This window comes from Camelus bactrianus, chromosome 1 (genome assembly GCF_048773025.1).
Source record: "Camelus bactrianus isolate YW-2024 breed Bactrian camel chromosome 1, ASM4877302v1, whole genome shotgun sequence".
Lineage (NCBI taxonomy): Eukaryota > Metazoa > Chordata > Mammalia > Artiodactyla > Camelidae > Camelus > Camelus bactrianus.
The window spans coordinates 102,470,318-102,489,351 of record NC_133539.1 but is presented as its reverse complement, the minus strand read 5'-3'; the positions used below and the strand labels follow the sequence as shown (position 1 = coordinate 102,489,351).

General features: G+C 42.8%; 1 protein-coding gene across 1 annotated transcript in view; it reads right to left on the bottom strand.

Moving 5' to 3' along the window:
- Nucleotides 1-19,034, bottom strand: part of SLC9A9 (solute carrier family 9 member A9) — a 500,318-nt gene that overhangs the window by 252,985 nt on the left and 228,299 nt on the right. Inside the window, exons 7-8 of the mRNA XM_010952224.3 lie at nucleotides 5,086-5,224; nucleotides 2,347-2,452 (exon numbers count right to left, since the gene is read on the bottom strand). Coding sequence (XP_010950526.2) covers nucleotides 2,347-2,452; nucleotides 5,086-5,224 — 245 coding nt within the window. The remainder of the gene's footprint in view (nucleotides 1-2,346; nucleotides 2,453-5,085; nucleotides 5,225-19,034) is intronic.

Here is a 19,034-nt window from a genome sequence, read left to right as displayed (position 1 = left end):
CAATGAACAGCTGCCTAATTTTGCAGAAAAACTCTATCCCAAAGCACTTGAGTGTCTATCCTCAACTAAATGGTCCCATGATGTACATGGCTCCTGTTATGAGTTGTCTCAAATCCAATTTAGAAATAGGCAAGGATTAAATAATAAACAAACAAACACATAAGCCATTTGGACTAAGCAGGCTTGGTCTTTGGCAGGACAAAATGCTCACACCTAAAGTTTGGTTTGTATCAAACGCCTGCTGCGCATGTTGCTTAATCTGGAGGACTGTTCTGGACTAGTGCACCTCTGGGTGCAGCCATGGAAGTCTGAGTCTTCCTGCTACGAGACCCATACCTGCATCCACCCATCCCACGATGCTAGCTCCTTAGTGGCAGGCTGCACGGTATCCAATAAAGATTCCAGGTTGAAAGGGGTGGCAAAAAAGCAAGGCACAGACAAGCTAGAGATTTGTAAGTGAACCACATCCTTTTAATGAGTTAAGAAAACAAGATCTTGCTGAAATGGACCAGGAAATAGTAAGACAATTTTCACACAGAAACAATCTTAGGCATTGGTGTGTGTGTGTGTGTGTGTGTGTGTGTGTGTGTGTATTTATTACAATGTTCAACAGGAGACTAAAAAATACCAAGTGAATTAAGATACTTTTTTTACCTTTCTGGAAGGTCAAACAGCTATTCTTATTGTTAACATTACTTGCGTCATTTTACAACATGTTAAGTGCTGAAAAGGGCACAGAATGTGGAAGAAAGGGGACCACAAATTTTTGAAAGACAGATGTAAACTGTTTCCTGCCTTATTTCATTTAAGGGACACTAGCATTCTCTTTCTCTGGAATGCATAAGCTCTTCAGTAACCTCTCTAATAACATGGTAAGGCACTAATATAATGGATGTCGTGCTGGAATGACTTGAAATGATATAAGGGCCTGGTGGGGTGGACTCTGGTAATGTAGTCTTGATTATAGTGTCATAAGAACTGGCAGGGTGGCTATCCGATTCAGCAACAGACACACTCAGAGCCTGTGGGAATAGCTTGGTTCCTGTGGCTATGAAGTCAGGTGAGTCAGCTGCCCAGAGCAACAGGTTACCATGGCAACAAAGATTTGCTCTGGCTTTCCCAGAAGGGACAAAACCAACTTAGAAGCAGGTGAGCCTGGCAGGCTCCTGGGTCTTCCTACTCTTGGGGGCTTGCCTTATATTCCATAAATAGAATTTCATTCAAGATAACAACGCTTGGTACCCATGAGCCCAGGCTCTGGAATCAGATCTCCTAGTTTTAAATCCCAGCTCCACCACTTACTGTTGGCTGAGTAAACTGTGCATAATCCTTAACTTTGAGTCTTTCTGTAAATTAATGAGAACATTCACAAAAGGCAGTTAGCCAGCACCTGGCTCATGGTACATGTTCAACATATGTCAACTTTTATTATTATTTACACTTAAAGTATCATCTATTCAAATTCAAACACCCAGGGAGACACACTTTGTTCCCGGCTAGTACTTTGGGAGACAGGGGGTGTCTCACCACTTGAATGTCAATTAAGGTGTAGTTAGTGAGTAGCAAGGGATCTAGGATTGAAACCTGGGAGAAGCGGGGAACTAGGCCAAAGGAGAGAAATAGCTTTGACATTTTGCTCAGAGCTGCAGTGATTCTTCTACATGGAAAAGCACCCAATTGTTGCAGCCATCCAAGCGCAAACCCTTGCTGTTGCAGGAAGGCAATCTAATTGCCAAATCCAGGTACAGGATGCGTGGCCCTGGAACCTTAGGGACTGCCTCTTTGTCTATCAACTATTCCACCTCGGAGGACTCTACATACAGACTTTCTGCAGTAGGAGATACCAAACTATAGAGTCACCACATTAGCTCTCTGTTTTCTGGCCTGTGATGGAGTGAATGCAAAGATTGTGAACACTGTTGTGTGTGGAGATGTGCACACCCCAGACAGGCTGCTTATGCAGGCATAGCTGTAAATAGCCAATGGAAAGCCACCACCCTTTCCCACAAAGCAGCTGTGCGTCCATTCACACTGAGCAGAGACTCCCATTTGTAAAATCATCCATCACCTCCACACATCAGTCATTTGTAGATTTCAACATCCCCTTCCTGACCCACAAGGAGAGAAGAGGAAATGGCACTTTGGAGGCTTCTGATTGAGCTATTGGGTAAATGGATGAATTTTTTTTCTCCCCAGGGTACCCAAGAGAGACTGATTCTGACACAAACCTATAGAAGAGAGACTTCATTTCACCTGCTGTGCAGGGAGTGGGGCACAGGGCAGGGGGTGGGGTGGGAAACACATGTATTCACATGCCCAGTTTGTTGCACAGAACAAAGTACTGACCTGTTAGGCCAGCAGCCTCAGCAGACAGGAAGGCACTCCAAGACAGGAGGAAAAACAGGCCGGTTTCCAGCATTGGGAACTCACACAGTTTGGTAAATTTGGTCAAGTGACAAAGACGTGTTAAGGGAAACAACAACTGCTTGTACAGATAAATCTCCTTCTTGGCTGAGAGAAACTAATCTAGTTGTGATAGTTTTAGATGAGAGAACTGATTTTCAGACCTGACTGGGAGGCTGTAACTCTCACTGAGACTTACTTTGAAAGCCAGCATGAGTTTCATGCTTCACTGGGGGCCGAACACTCTTGCAAAAATTCAAACTGGTGTTCAGAATAAAAAGATGTCTTACTAAGAGGATAAAATCAGCTAAGTGCAGGCAAAAAACTTCTTAAATTTGGCCTCAGCTCTTGGGGTGTGCCCCTTAAGAGACTGGCAGATCTAGGGGGAAAGCCAAGGAGATTGTGGCTGGAAGAGATCCTACCAGGGCATAAACACCAAAGGAGGCCACTGCTCTCCAGGGAGTGCTGGTCTGTGGACAGATCGCCTTGAAGAAACTTCTCTCCTGGGGATGGAAATTGGATAAGAAGCATTCATGTTCAGTGATAGGGAAGCTGCCTATGCTCTCTCTGTATAAGTAGGATGGAGGAAAAAGTATATTATTTCTAGGTCAAGCAAGATGCCCTTTGGCGAGCAATGGTTCATTTTGGCCAGGATGACACTTGGTCAATAGTCTATAAATTGCAAATAGAGCAAAGGCACAGTGATCTGAGTCATGCAGAGAATGGGTTATGAGGAGATGATTAGGAGCATGTGATGGATGGGAAAGGACTACACTGCAGCTGTGTCCACTGTTAGGCTGAAAATGCCTTGACAGAAAAGGAGATGCAATGTTGCATTTTTGTGCTTCTAGAGCGAAATCTAAAGAAAATTCCACATTAAGAGATGTTTAGCAGCAGGGCAGGGAAGCAAAAAGCATGACTCCTGGGATGGAAGATCTGGGTTTGAGTCCCAGTTCTCTAAGTCACTGGCTGTGTGATTTCTGAGCAGTATGTTTATCTCTCTGAGCCTTATTGGTATCCTAGGTGAACTGGCGATAAGAAGAATACCTACCCACACAGTGTGGAGAGTAAAATGAGATGAAGTATATTAAAAATGTTTTGTAAAGTCTTAGGACTTAGAAAGCACAAAATACCAAGGGTAATGTCATGGTTGGGAGTATGGCTACTAGAAGCCAACTCTATCTTGGGCTCTGTGCCTTGGTTTCCCTGTCTGAAAGTGGGCATAATAATGCAACTGATTCTCTAGGTATATAAACCAGTTACAATATGTCGAGTGCTCAGAAGAGTGTGGGGTATATGACAAGGGATGTGTAAGTTTTTATATTAGTGTGATTTAAATTAATTTGCTCTGCAAAACATTTTCTGAAAAAAGATTCAGTGAGGATCTGGAAACAATTCTTCATCTGGAGGAAAAAATGGGCTGCCCTTGGACTCTTCCAGCATCCTTTCTTGTTACTTGGAGGAAAGGCTTTGTTTCTAGTGGCGTTTGTTCCTCTGAATTCTCTCTTCTAATGTGCTATAAGGAGAAGGTTCAGGCCTATTTGAATAGCAGAGCATCCCCTGGACATAGGGTGTTCTCCTTCTACTGCCGCCAGAAAGCCATTCGGTTCTGAGCAAGCTCCACGCTAGTCCAGAGCCCTGGAGCCTATACCCAAAGGAGGTTTGGCCGAGGCCCCACCTCCATCTCTTCCTTCTCTCCACCCTTTTTCCCATTGAAGGCAGGGTCCACGTTTTATTCATCTTCTGACTTGTCTTAGAAACCCTTCATAGAACCTAGTCTTTTAGCAGTTTTCAGTCAACTGCTGGACCAGCTCTCATGCAAAAAGACCTCAACATTTCACTTTCTTTGCCTTAATCCCTGACCCCTCTTGCACCTGTCTTCTTTCTTCCTTCTCTTTTCCCCAAGGTCTTTGATCCTTTGCTCTGCCTCTTCTTTGTGACCTCTGTTAAGTCCTCATACTCGACGTTAGCCTTTTGGCTTTCCTCCTCAAATCTGACTTATTTTTGGTCCATCCAACTGCTCTGAATGAATAACCCACCAGACCAGCTCCTTTCCCTGGCTTGACTCCTCTAGGAACTCTACCCATCCTCTCACCTCTCTACTGAAAAGAGGAAATGAGATGACTGCCCAGATAACAGCAAACATCATTTCTGCGTTGCTTGCTGTTCCCTTTCCAGAAAATAGCTATGGATGCTTGTTTAAACCCATAGTGATCATTGGCTCAGCCAACCCTGTGAACTAGTGATTGATACAAGTTTGAGAAGGAGGCAGAAAATACTTAGTTTATCATTCACAGTCAATCCTGTTTTATCCTTGGCCTTGGATCTTTAGTTCTTCCTCTTGACCCTAATGTAGTTAATCCTGATGCCCCCCTTCCCACCTATTTTCTCAGGTGGTAATTTTTAAAACTGTTGATATCCTAGAATCAGAGAGTATCAGCAGCAGTGCTAGAACTGTCCTTAGACAGGAAAAGAGCCTGGGCCCCTCTTCCACTGGTACCTATGCCTTGAGGGTTGACTCAGAATCAAGATGGCCCCAGTGGTGCTGGATTGCACTTAAACAAGACTATCTAGCCATTTTCTGGCCTGGAGTTTGTCCATCCATAGAAACATTCCAGGGACATTGACTGCTCTTAACAGCCCCACACAGTCCCCAGCTTTCCACATCCAGACAAAGGATATCAGTGCTGTGACAACAGCATACGCAGACCCCATTGCAAACGAGCCGGCAAAGATCCCCAGGAAATTCCCCACGGACTGGAAGAATGCTGCAGCATCAAATGCATTTGGATTCTCCTTGGGACTGTAAATGGATATAGAACTGAAAAGAGAAGAGGGTGAAGGTTAGTCAGTGACTTCCATCTCGTGGCCCAAACCCTAGAAGTTACAATTTAGCACCCACTTTCGGGGGGAGGACACCTTCTCCTATGAGATTAGGTGCTGTCTGGAAGAGTTCAGGGGAAACAAATGAGGACCAAGAGAGAAGGAGAAAGCAGAAAGCTCTCCCCTTCCATACAGCCCTATCCCATGGTATCCATATATTGCTGCCAGTCAGTAAACATTTTTATATTGGAAGGGTCATAAAGAATATTGTTTCTGAGCAAACTAGGCATTAAAACATGGTAGGTGTATAAGGAATCTGCTGAGGAGATAGATAACTGTGAATTATTTAGTGGCCATATGTCTTCAGCGCTGTTATATATTCACAAATGTTCCTGATAAAAAGTGCACTTTTATGGCCTGTGCACAAATGGGCGATACAAATCACAGCATGCACAAAATATTCTGCTGTGATCCTGTCATAAACCACAAAGCATTGCTCCTCTCCAGTGTAACCCTTCAGAAACAGAGCCCAGATGACGTTCAGAGCATCACAGCATTAACCCCTGGGGAGAGACAAAACCCTCGTTTTCCCACTGAAACAAATAGCAGCAGCTGCCTCGGGTCATTTTTCATACCCCGATTCTGGTGGTTGCCAACAGATTTATATCCATAGAGGAAAAATCAATCCACCAATAGGCAGTCTTTTCACTTAAATATTTTTGAGGATTTTATATTTGCTATTTTTTTTTAACCAAGGCCTCAAATCCCAGACTATTCATGTAAAGGACAAGGTATGTCTTATTTTAGGAAACATGGACTCCATATTATAGCATTAAAATGAACAGATGTGCTAGAGCCAGTAGCTTTGGGGAGACTAATGAATTAACTGTTCAGATTTTTTGTTGTTGTTGCAGTTTTTATTTTAATACGAGGTCTTTAAAAGTAATCAGACAAAAACAAGAGTTTCTCAGCAGCTTCTGGAAGGGACTTTGTAGCTGTGTAGAGAGCAAACAGTACACTAGACACACTGACTTAAGATTAGATTGGATTTTACAGAGATGTAACTGAATCTTTTACCGGCTGGATGTTTAGGGCACGTTAACTCTCTGACCTGACTTTTTGTGTCTAGAGACTAGTTAAGAGAAAGCAGGGGGAGTGGATTCCAATTCTCCTCTAGGAAGATGTCTGGCATAGAAAAGGTAGTTTTAAATGTTTTTAGCTTTTCCCTGGATGTCTTTAAACCGCCAAAGTAGGCCAAACCCTTCTGCTTTGATCACGTAATTGGATAAGGAAGATGAATGTGGATCTCAAATGGAACCCTGAAATGTATGCGAGAAAGGGATTGCCTTTGAAGTGTTTTTCCTCTTTGTAAAGTGTGGTGCTTTGCAGGAAAAAAAAAAAAGAAAGGAAAAGCAAACCCATATTTGGGTCCATGGTAGCTGACAGGCCTGGGAAAGTGTGTGAAACCCCTCGTTGTCATGAAACTTGGTGCCTAAGGCCGTGTACGTGAGATGTGAACATATTTCTTCATTCCAATGAAGAAACAATAGTAATGAGAAAACATTCTAGTTGCAGTGTGCCTTTCAAACACAGGTTTTTGCACAGTAACACAGTTTTTGTAAATAATTCTGTTAATTCCTCAGGCTGCCCCCAGCAGATCTGACTTATAGAACAGGACATCTTCACCCCCATCTTCACCTCCACATTCAGCAGAAGTGTTTTCTCTGTCCCCATGACTATTGAGCCCGAAGCCCCACCAGCCCACCTTCTGGTCATATTCTGTGTCATTATTTTTGTGATGATTTTCTCTAAATCAACATATTTTTGTTCAAATGTAAATGCTTTTATTAAATAATCTTTATGAAATCATAGATTTGATGTGCTTATTATATTTCTTTCTAATACAAATGAGATTATGTAATTATAAATTTTGAAAAAAAAGAAGTTCACCTGTGTGTCACTTAAAATCATCTGGGTATCCCTATGGGTTGATAGTCTGCATTTTGGGAAATGTTTTCTTCCTGGGCTCTGATCCCCACCCAACAGGGTACAGCCTACCTTCCCTGTGACGTCAGATTTAACTGAAAAGAAGAGCTTAAGTCTCCTTGACCTATAGAGGATTGCCCATTGAATTTGCCAGCCCTAAAGCACCTCAGGATGTTACCCAGGATGCACTGGGGACCTGCTCTATACCAGGAGATGCATTAGGTGCAAGGTGTTGGGGGCAGGCAGGGAAGGGCATAGAAAAGAGAAGCAGAATTAAGCTAACAAACATTTTATTGACCACCTGCAAGGCATAGGCAGAGAAGCCTAAGATATAGATGACAACTAGCTATAGTCATAGTGCTGAGTGTGACTTTGTGAGAGATGTACAACATTTATTGGGGCAAAAGAGGAAAGGGAGACTATTTTAGAATAGAGGGGGTCATGTTTGAGCAAAGAAGCAAGTCAATAGTCAGTGATAGGGAGAGGGTATTCCAGGCAGTGGAAAGAGTGGAAGCAAAGGCAAGGAGGCAGGTGAGTTAAGGGCACTTCAAGGTAGAACCATATAGTTACGGCTAGAGCCTAGGGGCATGTATGTGGGCAACTGTGGAGGGGTAAATGTGGGTAGGTGGCATCACCCAGAGCTTTAAATTCCACATTAAAAATATACAAAAGCCCTCACAGTTACATAATATTTAGTTCTCTTATGCCTGCATTATAACCTTATTTGATCCTATAAAATGTATGCTAGATAAATAGAGAGGTAAGGTTAACTTTTTCTTTCTCCCGACTCCCGTTTTTTAAATAAAATACATCAAATCAAGACTGAAGGTGACACTTGGGACTCTCAGTTTGAGCCTCAAAGATCTGATCCTGATTGGCTGAAAGGCCTTGGGTAAGTTACTTCATCATACTCAGACTCAGTTTCAAAGTCTGTAAAGTAGATATAATAGTAAGTACTTATCCCCCAGAAATGTGTGAGGATATGAGGTACATTTAGAATCTGTATATTTACCTTGTGGGTTGTAGGGCCAGTCATTGAGTGCTGATTATGTGCACAAAAAATTAACACTCAGTGAATGTTAACTTCCATCACCAACACCATCATCATCATTCTACTAAGGACTTCCACAAGCTCCTGAGGACAGAGAGCAGAGTGCCGTGGCTAAACCAGGCCTCGGTCCCCACTACGGGCCAGTGGGGTATGGCTTCCCTCCCAGCACCATGTGCTTCCAGGTTGCTGCAGGGGAACCAGTCACTTTTTCATGGGAACAGATGGGTTTCCAGGGAGGAACTGGCCACAGAAGTGAGGCTAGCAGGTTGTCATGTTTAGTGCGGAGCTCCTGGCTCTGAGAATTAAGGAGGAAAGGAGTGTCCTCAGCCGTCTGGACAGGGATCTGCCCCAGGACAGGAACAGGCCAGGAGACTGGGCTTGAGTTGCATCTCCCCAGGTTTAGCAGGGGACGTTCTGCAGGCAAAGCCCTCTGGCTTTTGGCGAGGAGTGAGGTAAAGAAAGCAGGAGCCTGTGGTTCAGGGATGTTGCATCTCTCCCGACTGCCAGGGTCTTAGGAGGTGGTTCCTCCAGGCTCTAACTCAGCTTCAACACTAAGCCTCTGGATTATGGCACAGCAGCTGCAGAGGGTGTTTTTGGAAACAACTGAGGGTTTGGGTAGTGGGTGTAGAGTTTTCCAACTTCAACCCGAGAGAGGAAGGAATATCATGTTCCAACGGTTTCAGCACTTTGGACTTAAAAAGGAAACACCTCCTCCTCTGCACCAAGGGAGAGGCTTGAACCACTAGTGGATGCAAATACCAAAGTGGGGAGAGGTGAGGAAGAGGAATTAGACGTTCTGCTAACCTGTGGTGCTTGTTCTTTGGGACAACACTCTGAAGAGGTACTATTCATAGAACAAGCTGGAGAAGATAGATCTGTGGCCCCCAGATTTCTGGAAAAGAATATTTGAGTTGGAGGGAACCAATATCCTTGAAAATGGTATGACCAGAAATACACAGTGGTGTTTAAATATTCATCTCATAAATTGGAAATAAGTCCAGGTTATTGATTCATTCTGTTCAGAAACAGATTATTCAGCAAAAACTAGTTTGATGATATGTATTGCATCCAGTCTCAGAAATAAATGTGTATATCTTTTACTCAAAAGTTTTGAAATGTATGAAATATCCTAAATTCCTTTGATGAGAGCAAGTTGAATAAGGATCATACTACTCACCAGATCATTTAAGATTCATAGACATGAGGGAAACTCCAGTGTTTCTCAACAACCTATCTTTTCATCTTTATAATGTTCGTGCAGGGAGCCCCCCTGGCAGCTTAGGTAGCATTACGAGCATAGTATCTGAATCTGAGATCTGGGTGCAAATCTCAGCTCTGCCACTTACTGGCTGTGTGACCTCAAGCAAGTTACTTAAAGACTATATGAACCTCAGTTTCATATCATGATGATGGTTAAAACATGATAATAAACATCAGGATGATAATAATTGTACCTGTCACATAAGATTGCTCTGAGAAATCAATAAATTAATGTTTTTAAAGCATTTGAAGAAGTACTTGGCACATATTAAGAACTAGGTAAACATTTCTTAAGTAAATCACTGTTTTTCAAATAACCCATCCCTCCTCCTCTCCTCTTCCTCCTCCTCCTCCTTCTCTCTCTTTCCTTCTCTTTCTCTCTCTCTCTCTCACTCAGAGCTTGGTTTCATTCTAAAAGAAGTATCTCAAACTGGATGTCCAATCAGTACCTCAATCAAAACAGAACTGAGGCATCATCACCTATCTCTCTCATGTGCTGACTGGTCCCTGGTCTAGAATCTATGGGTTTCAGGGACCATTTGAGCTTACCGATTGTGAAGAATGGCATGGGGCACATATGCTCAACAAATGCTACTGATGAAGAAGAAGGAGAAGGGGAGAGGGGAAAAGAAGTAAAATGAAGAGGTGTGTAAGAAGGTACTGCAATTATGCTGAGTGAAAATGAGATAATGTGTGGAAAGTAGTATATAAATGGTACCACCATCACTGCCACCAATGCCATCCCTTCCAAAACTCTGGCCATCTTCCCATTCTGGACCCTATGAAGTCATTTGTTTCCTGATTCTTACAATCTTTCTCGAGACCACCCCATTTCCAACACCACCCACTCCTGTTACTCTTTACTGCTACTGCTAAAATATTTCCCCCACAATTACTCACAGATACTACCCAACAACCTCAAATTACCAGGCAGCCATTTTTTCATAACGATGCTCTCCTCTGACTGGTCCTCCCAGCTTCCATACGTAATCTACTCACTGTCCTGGGTGCCTGATTAGGACAACCTGCTTCTCTATCTCCCAGTCCTGTCTCATTTCTTCTATCAACATGAAATCAATGCTACTTTAAGAATTTTAGAAGGAAAGTATTATGCAAATACATAGTATCCTTTTTAGAATTTCTGTGAATTTAATCGTTAAAGAAAAAAAGGGGAGATGATTACTATAGCCAAAGATACACAAAAGAGCCTCCCATTTTTCTCTGCCAAATCTTTAATCCCTAACAATTTTTTTTTTTAACTGCTGGCACCAGTTTATTGCAGAGTTTTTGATTAGTTGGGACATATACATGAATATTTTTTTCCAATCACTGATTCTAACTGTACTATATTGAATCCCTCTTTGTGCTGGGTGTATAGTTTAATTAATGATGTCTTGGTCAAATTCCATTATCCAATTCCTTTCAGTTTTTAAAACTTAGTGCTGTCCAGCTTAAAACCTAAATCATCAAAGCAGTATTCTTCTCCCTGCAGAATATTCTAGAGCAGCAGGCAGGATGATTTAGAACGAAGGAGAGGCAGAAGAGGTACCTTCCACCACCTTCCTGGGTACCAGCACCCCCTGGTGATGGAGGCATGAAGGATGGATGGGAGCCAAGCTCTCCATCTTAGGTGGCCCACTGCTTGTCCATAGTGGTCAGGGGCCCCTGGCCTCACTCTTGTTCCTGCTTGATTCTTCTCTTGGATGCCTCTGCTGACATGGTGGCACTTCTATTTTTTTGAGAGTCCCCTCTCTGGAGCCACTCAATTTTCCATCTGCCCTGCCAGCTATACACATCCCCAGCCCTTTTCTTTGGTTTGGATCAGGGGCCACTTGGGCAGGTCAGTGGCTCTCACCTCTCTCTTGATCGCTCCCCAAACACAGCAAACCAGGAAGCGTTCAGGTCCTGCTGACACAGAAGGCTCCTGCTGATTCCTTTCAGAAATCTCTAGGCCAACCCTTGTGTTCTCGTGCTCTCCTATTCCAAGAAGCCACACACAAGAGTTCCCTTCTCTGCTCTCTTTTGGGAGGACCTCAGCCCCCCTGCAGTTCCCTCCATGGGGGATGAGCTGGAAGCCCTTTTCTCACAGACAGTTCCAGTCTATCTGGATGATTCCAGGGGGTTCCTTCCACTTGACTTAGGGGAGAGGAATCTCTTTCATGGGGAGGGGTAATAGCTTCACATTTCAACCTGCACTCTCTCCAAGGAGGACCCCCTTTCTTTCCTATCCCTTTTATATACTGATTTGAGACCAGGTTGATGAGGTAGAAATGGGAGGTAATGAGGCTAATTCTGTTGCCAATTAAGCCTGTTGGGAGGTGTGTGGTCCTAACTGCTGGGCAGCCCAGAGGCTCCTTTTAGTACTAAGGCATTTAGCAACTTATGTTTTCAGCTCTGCTCCCTAAACTCAATTTGGAAAACCAGAAAAGACTCACATTACAGGATGCTACACCTTTTGACCTTTATGTTCAGGTGCTTCTAGTTTCTTTTCTCCCCAACTATCGGGAGCTGCCTTGCCATTCTGCTCTGAGGGATGCATTTTAAGGAGAAACACAACACAAAGGGGTGATGGAAATTTGTAAAAGCTGCTCTGTTTGGCTGGCCCTAAGTGTCACAGGTAAGAAACAAAGTAGAAGAAAAACTAATTACAGTGCTATTTTGTGTTTAAAATTTTTTATCCTCCCTCCAAAAAAAAGAGAAACAAGTAGATCTTTATTTATTATTTATCTTTTAATAACTGTATCAACCTTCCCTTTCTCAAGAAGTTGCTTAATTATGAATAACGAATTGATTTTTACGGGGCCAAGAATTGTGTGTACACATTGGAATTCATTCTGGCATCTGCTTGCCCATTATTCTGGCTTATGTTCTGCCAAAGGCCGATGAAGCTCTTTCAGGAGAACCTGCTGTAAAACATAATGACTTGAGGAACTGGGGGCATTCCAGGCACCCTGGGAGTTTAGAAGAGCTGCCTTTTAATAATAAGAGGAGCTGGCCAGAAGTTCGCTGAGCTTGAGTTAGAACCATAGGATTTCACCTTTCCAAGGGCCAACAACCCTGCAGGGTTAAGAGCTGTGTTTGGGGAGGTACATCAATTAACTCTTTCGGCTTCTGGAGGACTGTTTAGTTAATGACTGCTCCCTGAGAATCCAAATTCATACCAAAGAGTGATTTCCCAAATCCTGGACAAAGATCATTTTGTCATTTTGAGGTCTGGCACAAGAAAGAAAAAGACAAGAATTCTGTGAGAAGTATGAGTTAGTATACCATGGCTGCCTCCAGAATAATAGGATCTCAGGCTGAATTAACAGATTCAGTCCATCCACATATTTACTGAGCACCTACAATCTGCAGACATTGTTCTAGGCACTAAAGATACAGAAGGAAACACAAAAAAGCTTCTGACCTCATGTTCCTTGCATTCCAGTGGAGAAGACGACATAATAAATAGCTAAGCAAATAGACATATGATTTAATGACAGAGACTGAAAAGAAAAATGAAGCATCATGAGGGGATGGGATAGAGTCTACTGGGGGTGCTGCTTTAGTTAAGGTGGACAGGAAAGGCTTCTCTGAAAAACATTATGAAGTGGAGTCCTGAGTGGAAAAAGCGGGGTGAGCCTTCTAGTCCCTAAAGCAGAGCTGCCTCGGTAGGTCTGAGGAGCCTCAAGGAGGCAGGGTACCTGGAGGGCAACGAACAAGGGGAGAGAGTGTGGTGGGAGACAGGGCTGGAGATGGGGTTGGGGCCAGGTCTTGTGGAAGCTTTCAGGACTTTCTCAGGACTTAGGATTTTCCTCTAGGGGTGAAAGGGCTTCCACTGGAGAGTCCAGGGTAGAGGAAAGCATGGTATAGAACATTCCAGGTGGAGGCTATGTTATAACATCTGAGGGAGCTGGAGTCAGCATGGCCCCATTGTACTCCTCAGTGGCTGGAGCAGACCAGGCCTCTCTTCACTGGTCTGGATGCCACCACCTGAATGAGACCTGACAAACCACAGCAGACCCCAGGAGAAAAAGTAGGAAGGAAGGTGTGGGAAGGAAGGTGTAAATAAGGAGGAGAGTTTAAAAGACAGATGGACTTAGAAACAGCTACAGTAAGCACTTGAAAGGTGATCATGCCGAGGAAGGACTGGCCTCGTTCTTTGTGTTTCCAGAAGGCAAGATAAAGACCCCAAGTAAGACATCAGAGGGAGAAAGAGTTCAGCTTTATATTCTATTTCAGAACTTCCTAATTCTTAGATCTGATGGGAAATGAAATGGGATCTATAAAAGCAAGTTCTCTGTCATTGGAGATACTTAAACACAGCATGAAAGAGTTACCTGTCAGGTACTATGGAGGAAATTCATGCACTAGACAGTGGCATAATGGGGCCTCAAGGAACCTCCCACCCCAAGAGTCACCGACTCTCTGTATTTTCCAGCTTCCTCCAGGACTATCAGGAGAGGGATGGAGAGTACTCAGCTTTCTGTGCCAAACCAGATCCTGCCACTAGAAACGGCTGAGTATTTAGTGAGCAGTGGGGAAGCAATGAAGGCACCGATGATTGAGGCTGGAGCCAGGTTGATAATGACATCAAGAACAGTTACAAATTTCAGCATGGAATAGTCTTTGACGGAGTCCTAAGTGGCTCTGGTCCATTAAGTTCCAAGTTTAAAGTGACAAAGAGAGCTCTGTGTTTAAAACTGGTTAAAGGGAAGAAGAGTTGAAGGAGGTTTGTTATGAATTATATGTGCATTTCCTTTGAAAGGAGATCTTAAATTACTTTGCAATTTAGCCTGAAAAGTCTTGTCAGAATTGAGTTAGTCTGTGGGCTTTGAGAATTTTTCTCTTACACCTAATATTGAGAGAAAAGTGAATTTGAGATAGTCCTAAATATAAAAGTAACTTGCAAATACTCTTATTTCATTTTCTTTCTTTCTTCCTTTCTTTCTTTTCTGAAGCAGAAACAGGAATTTGAATCGCACTACCGTGAGCCTATTTAAAAGAGAGAGACTAATTCTCATGATCTAATGGGAGCTTCAACCCCCTTCTCCAACTTTTCAGTTCCTTTAATCCTTGCTAATGAAATCTTAGCTCCAAAGAGTACTGTGATATGTGAAACTTTTAGTCATAATAGATATAAAAAGACATAGAAAAGTAGGTTAATAGCCACTAAAGATGGAAATCTAGTTAAAATTAAAATATAATCATTAACAGGCACAAGAAAGACCAAATATTAATCCCCAAGGTTGAAATGCAGAAGGGGGTCAGGTGCTTCAACATTTTCTGAGCACTCAGAATACTTATCATTCTCTGCATTCATTCCTACAGAGCATTTAAGAATTTTTATCAACATTATCTCATTTAACCCTCACAGGGGCCTCCTGAAGTAGCTGCTATTATGATTTCCATTTTATAGATGAGGAAACCATGGTTTAGAGAAATTCAGTAACTTTGTATATTTTACTTCATTTAATCCTTCCAACCATCTAATGAAAATATTTGCCTTTTAGAGATCAATAGACCCAGGGATGGTAAATCACTTGCCCCAAGTAACTCCCTAGTAGCTGGAGGGGCAGGCACTCAACTCAGGCCTCACTGTTGAGAGCCCGTGCACAGCCACAGATGGGAAGTGAGAACACTTGGATCTACTGCCCGAGCGTGCTCACGGATAAACGACTCAACAAATATTTCACCTTCCTACCATAGAGGCAGACTACTCTTGGAAGTTGAAGGTTTTAGGACTTCCAGTACTAACTTGTGAGAGAAAAATCACATTAGTGAATATAGCCATTTCCACACAAGCTGTTTTGCTGACAACCTAGTGCTGCTCGCAGGCTCGGACTTCTTCAGGGAGGCCTCTTCTCCATATCCAGTGAGTCTGTTGTGAAACTCTGTACACTCCACGTCTCTAGGTGTTCATGGCAACACCAGCTCAGGTCTCATTTCATCTCATTTCATCTCGGCTCACCCTGTGTTGCCATGTGGTGACTACTGTCTCTTTAGAATAATTACTTATCTGTGTCTCAGTGTCTTCATCTAATAAACGGTGATGATAAAAATTGTGCCTCCTTCATGGAGCAGGGATTAACTGGGTTAAACATGTACAGTGCTCCTACTTGGAACATAGAAAGCACTCCATAAATGTTAGCTGCTACTACAGTTGTTACTATTACTCGTATTAATATTATTGTTGGAATAATTACTCTATCTTTCACCATTTGCTCAAAAGAAATCTATAAAAACTGAGGTCTACTTCTAAGAATATAGAGGCATTTAGGAGTTCCAATTAATGTGTCAGACCATTATAAGAATTTTCTGGGGTGGAATGAGTAATAAAGTTTAGAGTTAGATCAAATACTGAATTCATCTTTTTCTTAATGAGGCCTGTAAAGCACAAAGTTACTGGGACAGTATCAAAAAAGGAGATGCATATAAATTGTTAACAATAGTTAAGATCGAAAAAAATCCACAAGTGTCTTGCAAATCCAACAGAGCTGATCTTCTAGCAGCCTTGCTGGAGAAGGGGACACCAAGGTAGACAGACCACAGAAATCCCATTGCTATACCTGAGGCAAAAAGTGTTCACAAACAGAGGGTGTCTAAGGAAGTTGTGTGGAATTGCTGATCAGCAATAATCAAGGAATCAATGACATTTACTTTCATGGCGATCACCAATTCACAGTTCCCTGCATGTCACTTAGAGATAAAGAAGAATCTGAAAGCAGGCACTTGCTTGCATAGGGACCTGCAGTGCTCCACTAATTCTGTGTGCTGAGGACAGAGATGAGGGGCTGGATGAAATGCCAGTTTCCTCTGGTTGCATGAAAGGATTTACCATAGATAATGTCCTATGAAAAGCTTTTCTAATCTGGGCACTTTTCATTCCTGCATTAAATAAACCTCACTCCTGTTACAAACAGCTCTCTGAGACAGCCTGATGGAGTTTTACCTGGTGACAAGCCAACCTCCAGGAAATGTTCACACTGATCAACTTGTAGCCTCCGATCCTTCTCTTATTCTTCCATTTATTAGCAATTAGGTGAGCATCTGGGCCCCAAATCACAACTTAATTGAGAATCTGCATCCATCTTTTTAGAGTTGCAGATAATTTCTTGCTTGAGTACAAGGTTGTCTTTGGGGGCAAAGCACACAGTTATCTTCCTAAACTCATGTATTTTACCAAAGTACTTGCCTCCCCTCCACAGATTTCGATTTTGTGTTTGAAGCATGTGAGCTACAGACCAACAAATCTTATCAAAGTGGGTTTTGCTTCCACATAATGCTTTTAAAGGACATTACATGTGTCTAACAGTTGCTGAAAAGTAGATATTGCAGAATGCTAGGGTTCCACAGTAGGGTCATCTCTGATACTGGATCTTCAGGGCACAGCTTTATCCAGGATAAGAATGTAGACTTTACATTATATCTGAATCTCAAACCAATACAACTTGTGAAAATTGAGGGATTCCTAACTCAAGCAACAGGCAGGTCTTTCCCATTTTATGCAGCAAAGATAGTTACTAAGACTTGGAGTCGAATGCCAAGCACAAGCATTTTGAATACTTCATTTACCAAGGCTGTTGCTGTGGAGGAACACAATCTACTGTGCAGTGCCAGGAGCTGGGGCCCTGGGCCCTGAAGCAGTCTTGAAGAATCAGGTGTGTGGTTTTTGCACATGTGGCCAAAAATAGCTCAGAGGCTGGGAAAAATTCAGGTTGGAAGACTGAGTCTGAGAATGGTGTAGAGGGAGGTCAGTGGAAGGCTTCAAGTTAGACCAGGTGAGCAAGCCAGAATGAGCACAAAAACAACCAGCAAGATGGCCAGGAAAGCAATGATTTACGGAGTCCAGAGGTGGATGTAAACTCAAATAAACACACACACTCATTTTGCTGGCAGGAGAGTCCCTAATTTCATACACCTTCTCCATTTAGTCCATGATCTCAAAAAGGTTAAAAACCACTGAAGTAGGCATATACAAATAGGTAGAACAAGGAGGGAGTGGTCATAAGCTGAAGTGAATGGTGATCACAGAAGGTGAGATGAAAGACAATCAGATAACAAGTGCAAAGTCCAGGAAACAGGAGTGGGGTCGTGGAAGAAACCCTGTGCTTAAGCCATGGCCTTTCACATCCTTCCTGCTCACACCGAAATCGTACATGGCTGCTGTGGGCTAGCAGGCAGTGCATAGGAGAATGCAAGTGAATAACGACATCTAAGTATACCTGGAGAGGAAGGTGAGGTTTGGAGAGTTCTATTTACACAGGAGTAAATGGCAGAGTTCGGAAGTATAGCAGATAACACCACGATGCATAAATTAACTGTGACTTGAGCCAATCCTGCTCCCTATTTATGGTTTAGCTTAACTTTATCAACTCAAAATATCCAAAGTCACATGCCCAGACTCACCATCACCATCACTACTACCAGGACTTGGCTCTTCTTAGGTTGCCCAGGATGTGTGAGACACAACAGCTCCCAGGCTTTGCTCCATGCACCCACGGCTAGATCTTCAGAAGACCCACTACCTTTGTCTTTGTTTATGTGTCATGAGAGCAAATGGGAGAAGCAGGACACTGCTCCTCCAGGAATTTGGGGGAGAAATGTTCCTTGATGGCTCAATTACTAAATAAGTAACATGTTGGTAATAAATAGCATTTGGGATGCAGATGTCTCTTTCTGAGATGGGTTAAAAACTAGTGAATTGTTCACATTTTTCGTTAGGGAGGAAGCTAGTAGCCAGGGTGGGTTGAAAGGAGGAGCTGGTACAAGATGCCAAGTAGATCCCCCTACTTGGAGGGCATGCAGCAGGTGGTGAGGGCTACTTTGTGATAATTCCCCTCTGTTCCTTTTATGGTAGGAGTCAGTCTCGCTGTCTCTGCAGTTTTGTTTTTTGTTGTTTTTTTTTTATTCATTTGGTCAGGTCCCTTTTGTATTACCATTCTGCCCACATTACTGAGCATGCTACCAGCTAGTGTTGAACTTTACTTCTAAAGAGGGACTAAGGTTATAGAGAAACTGCAAAGTCTTTGAAAGAAAAGGCAGAATTCAATAATTATACCTCAGTGTCTCCTCTGGACTAAGTGTATTCATTATATTTTTATTCAAACCTATTACCACCTTCTTGGAAAATGCAGTTAAAAAAAATGCCTCAGGGCCATTGTTAGCAAGCATCCAAATGGAAACAGAGGTGAGCCAGTGATAGGAGAGATGAACACCATTTAGATGAAAACAATAGAGGACTGTGCTGCTCTCATATCCATTCAGTGTGTGTGTGTGTGTCTGTATGTGTGTGTGTGTTAGAGAGCAAGAGAGAAGCTCTAAAAAACTTTATGCTGAGAAATAGCAAAATCCAAAATTCATGTTTTTGTGTGTGAAAAGCCTGCTTTGTCACTCAGTGCTCTTGAAGCATCATCAGCAAGAGGTCAGTGCATAGGTAGAGACTAGAGCACCATGGATACATACGAAATGTGATGGTGACGTCCCAGGTAACTTCATCACAGGCAACGTGTGATAATCCCACAGACCTAAT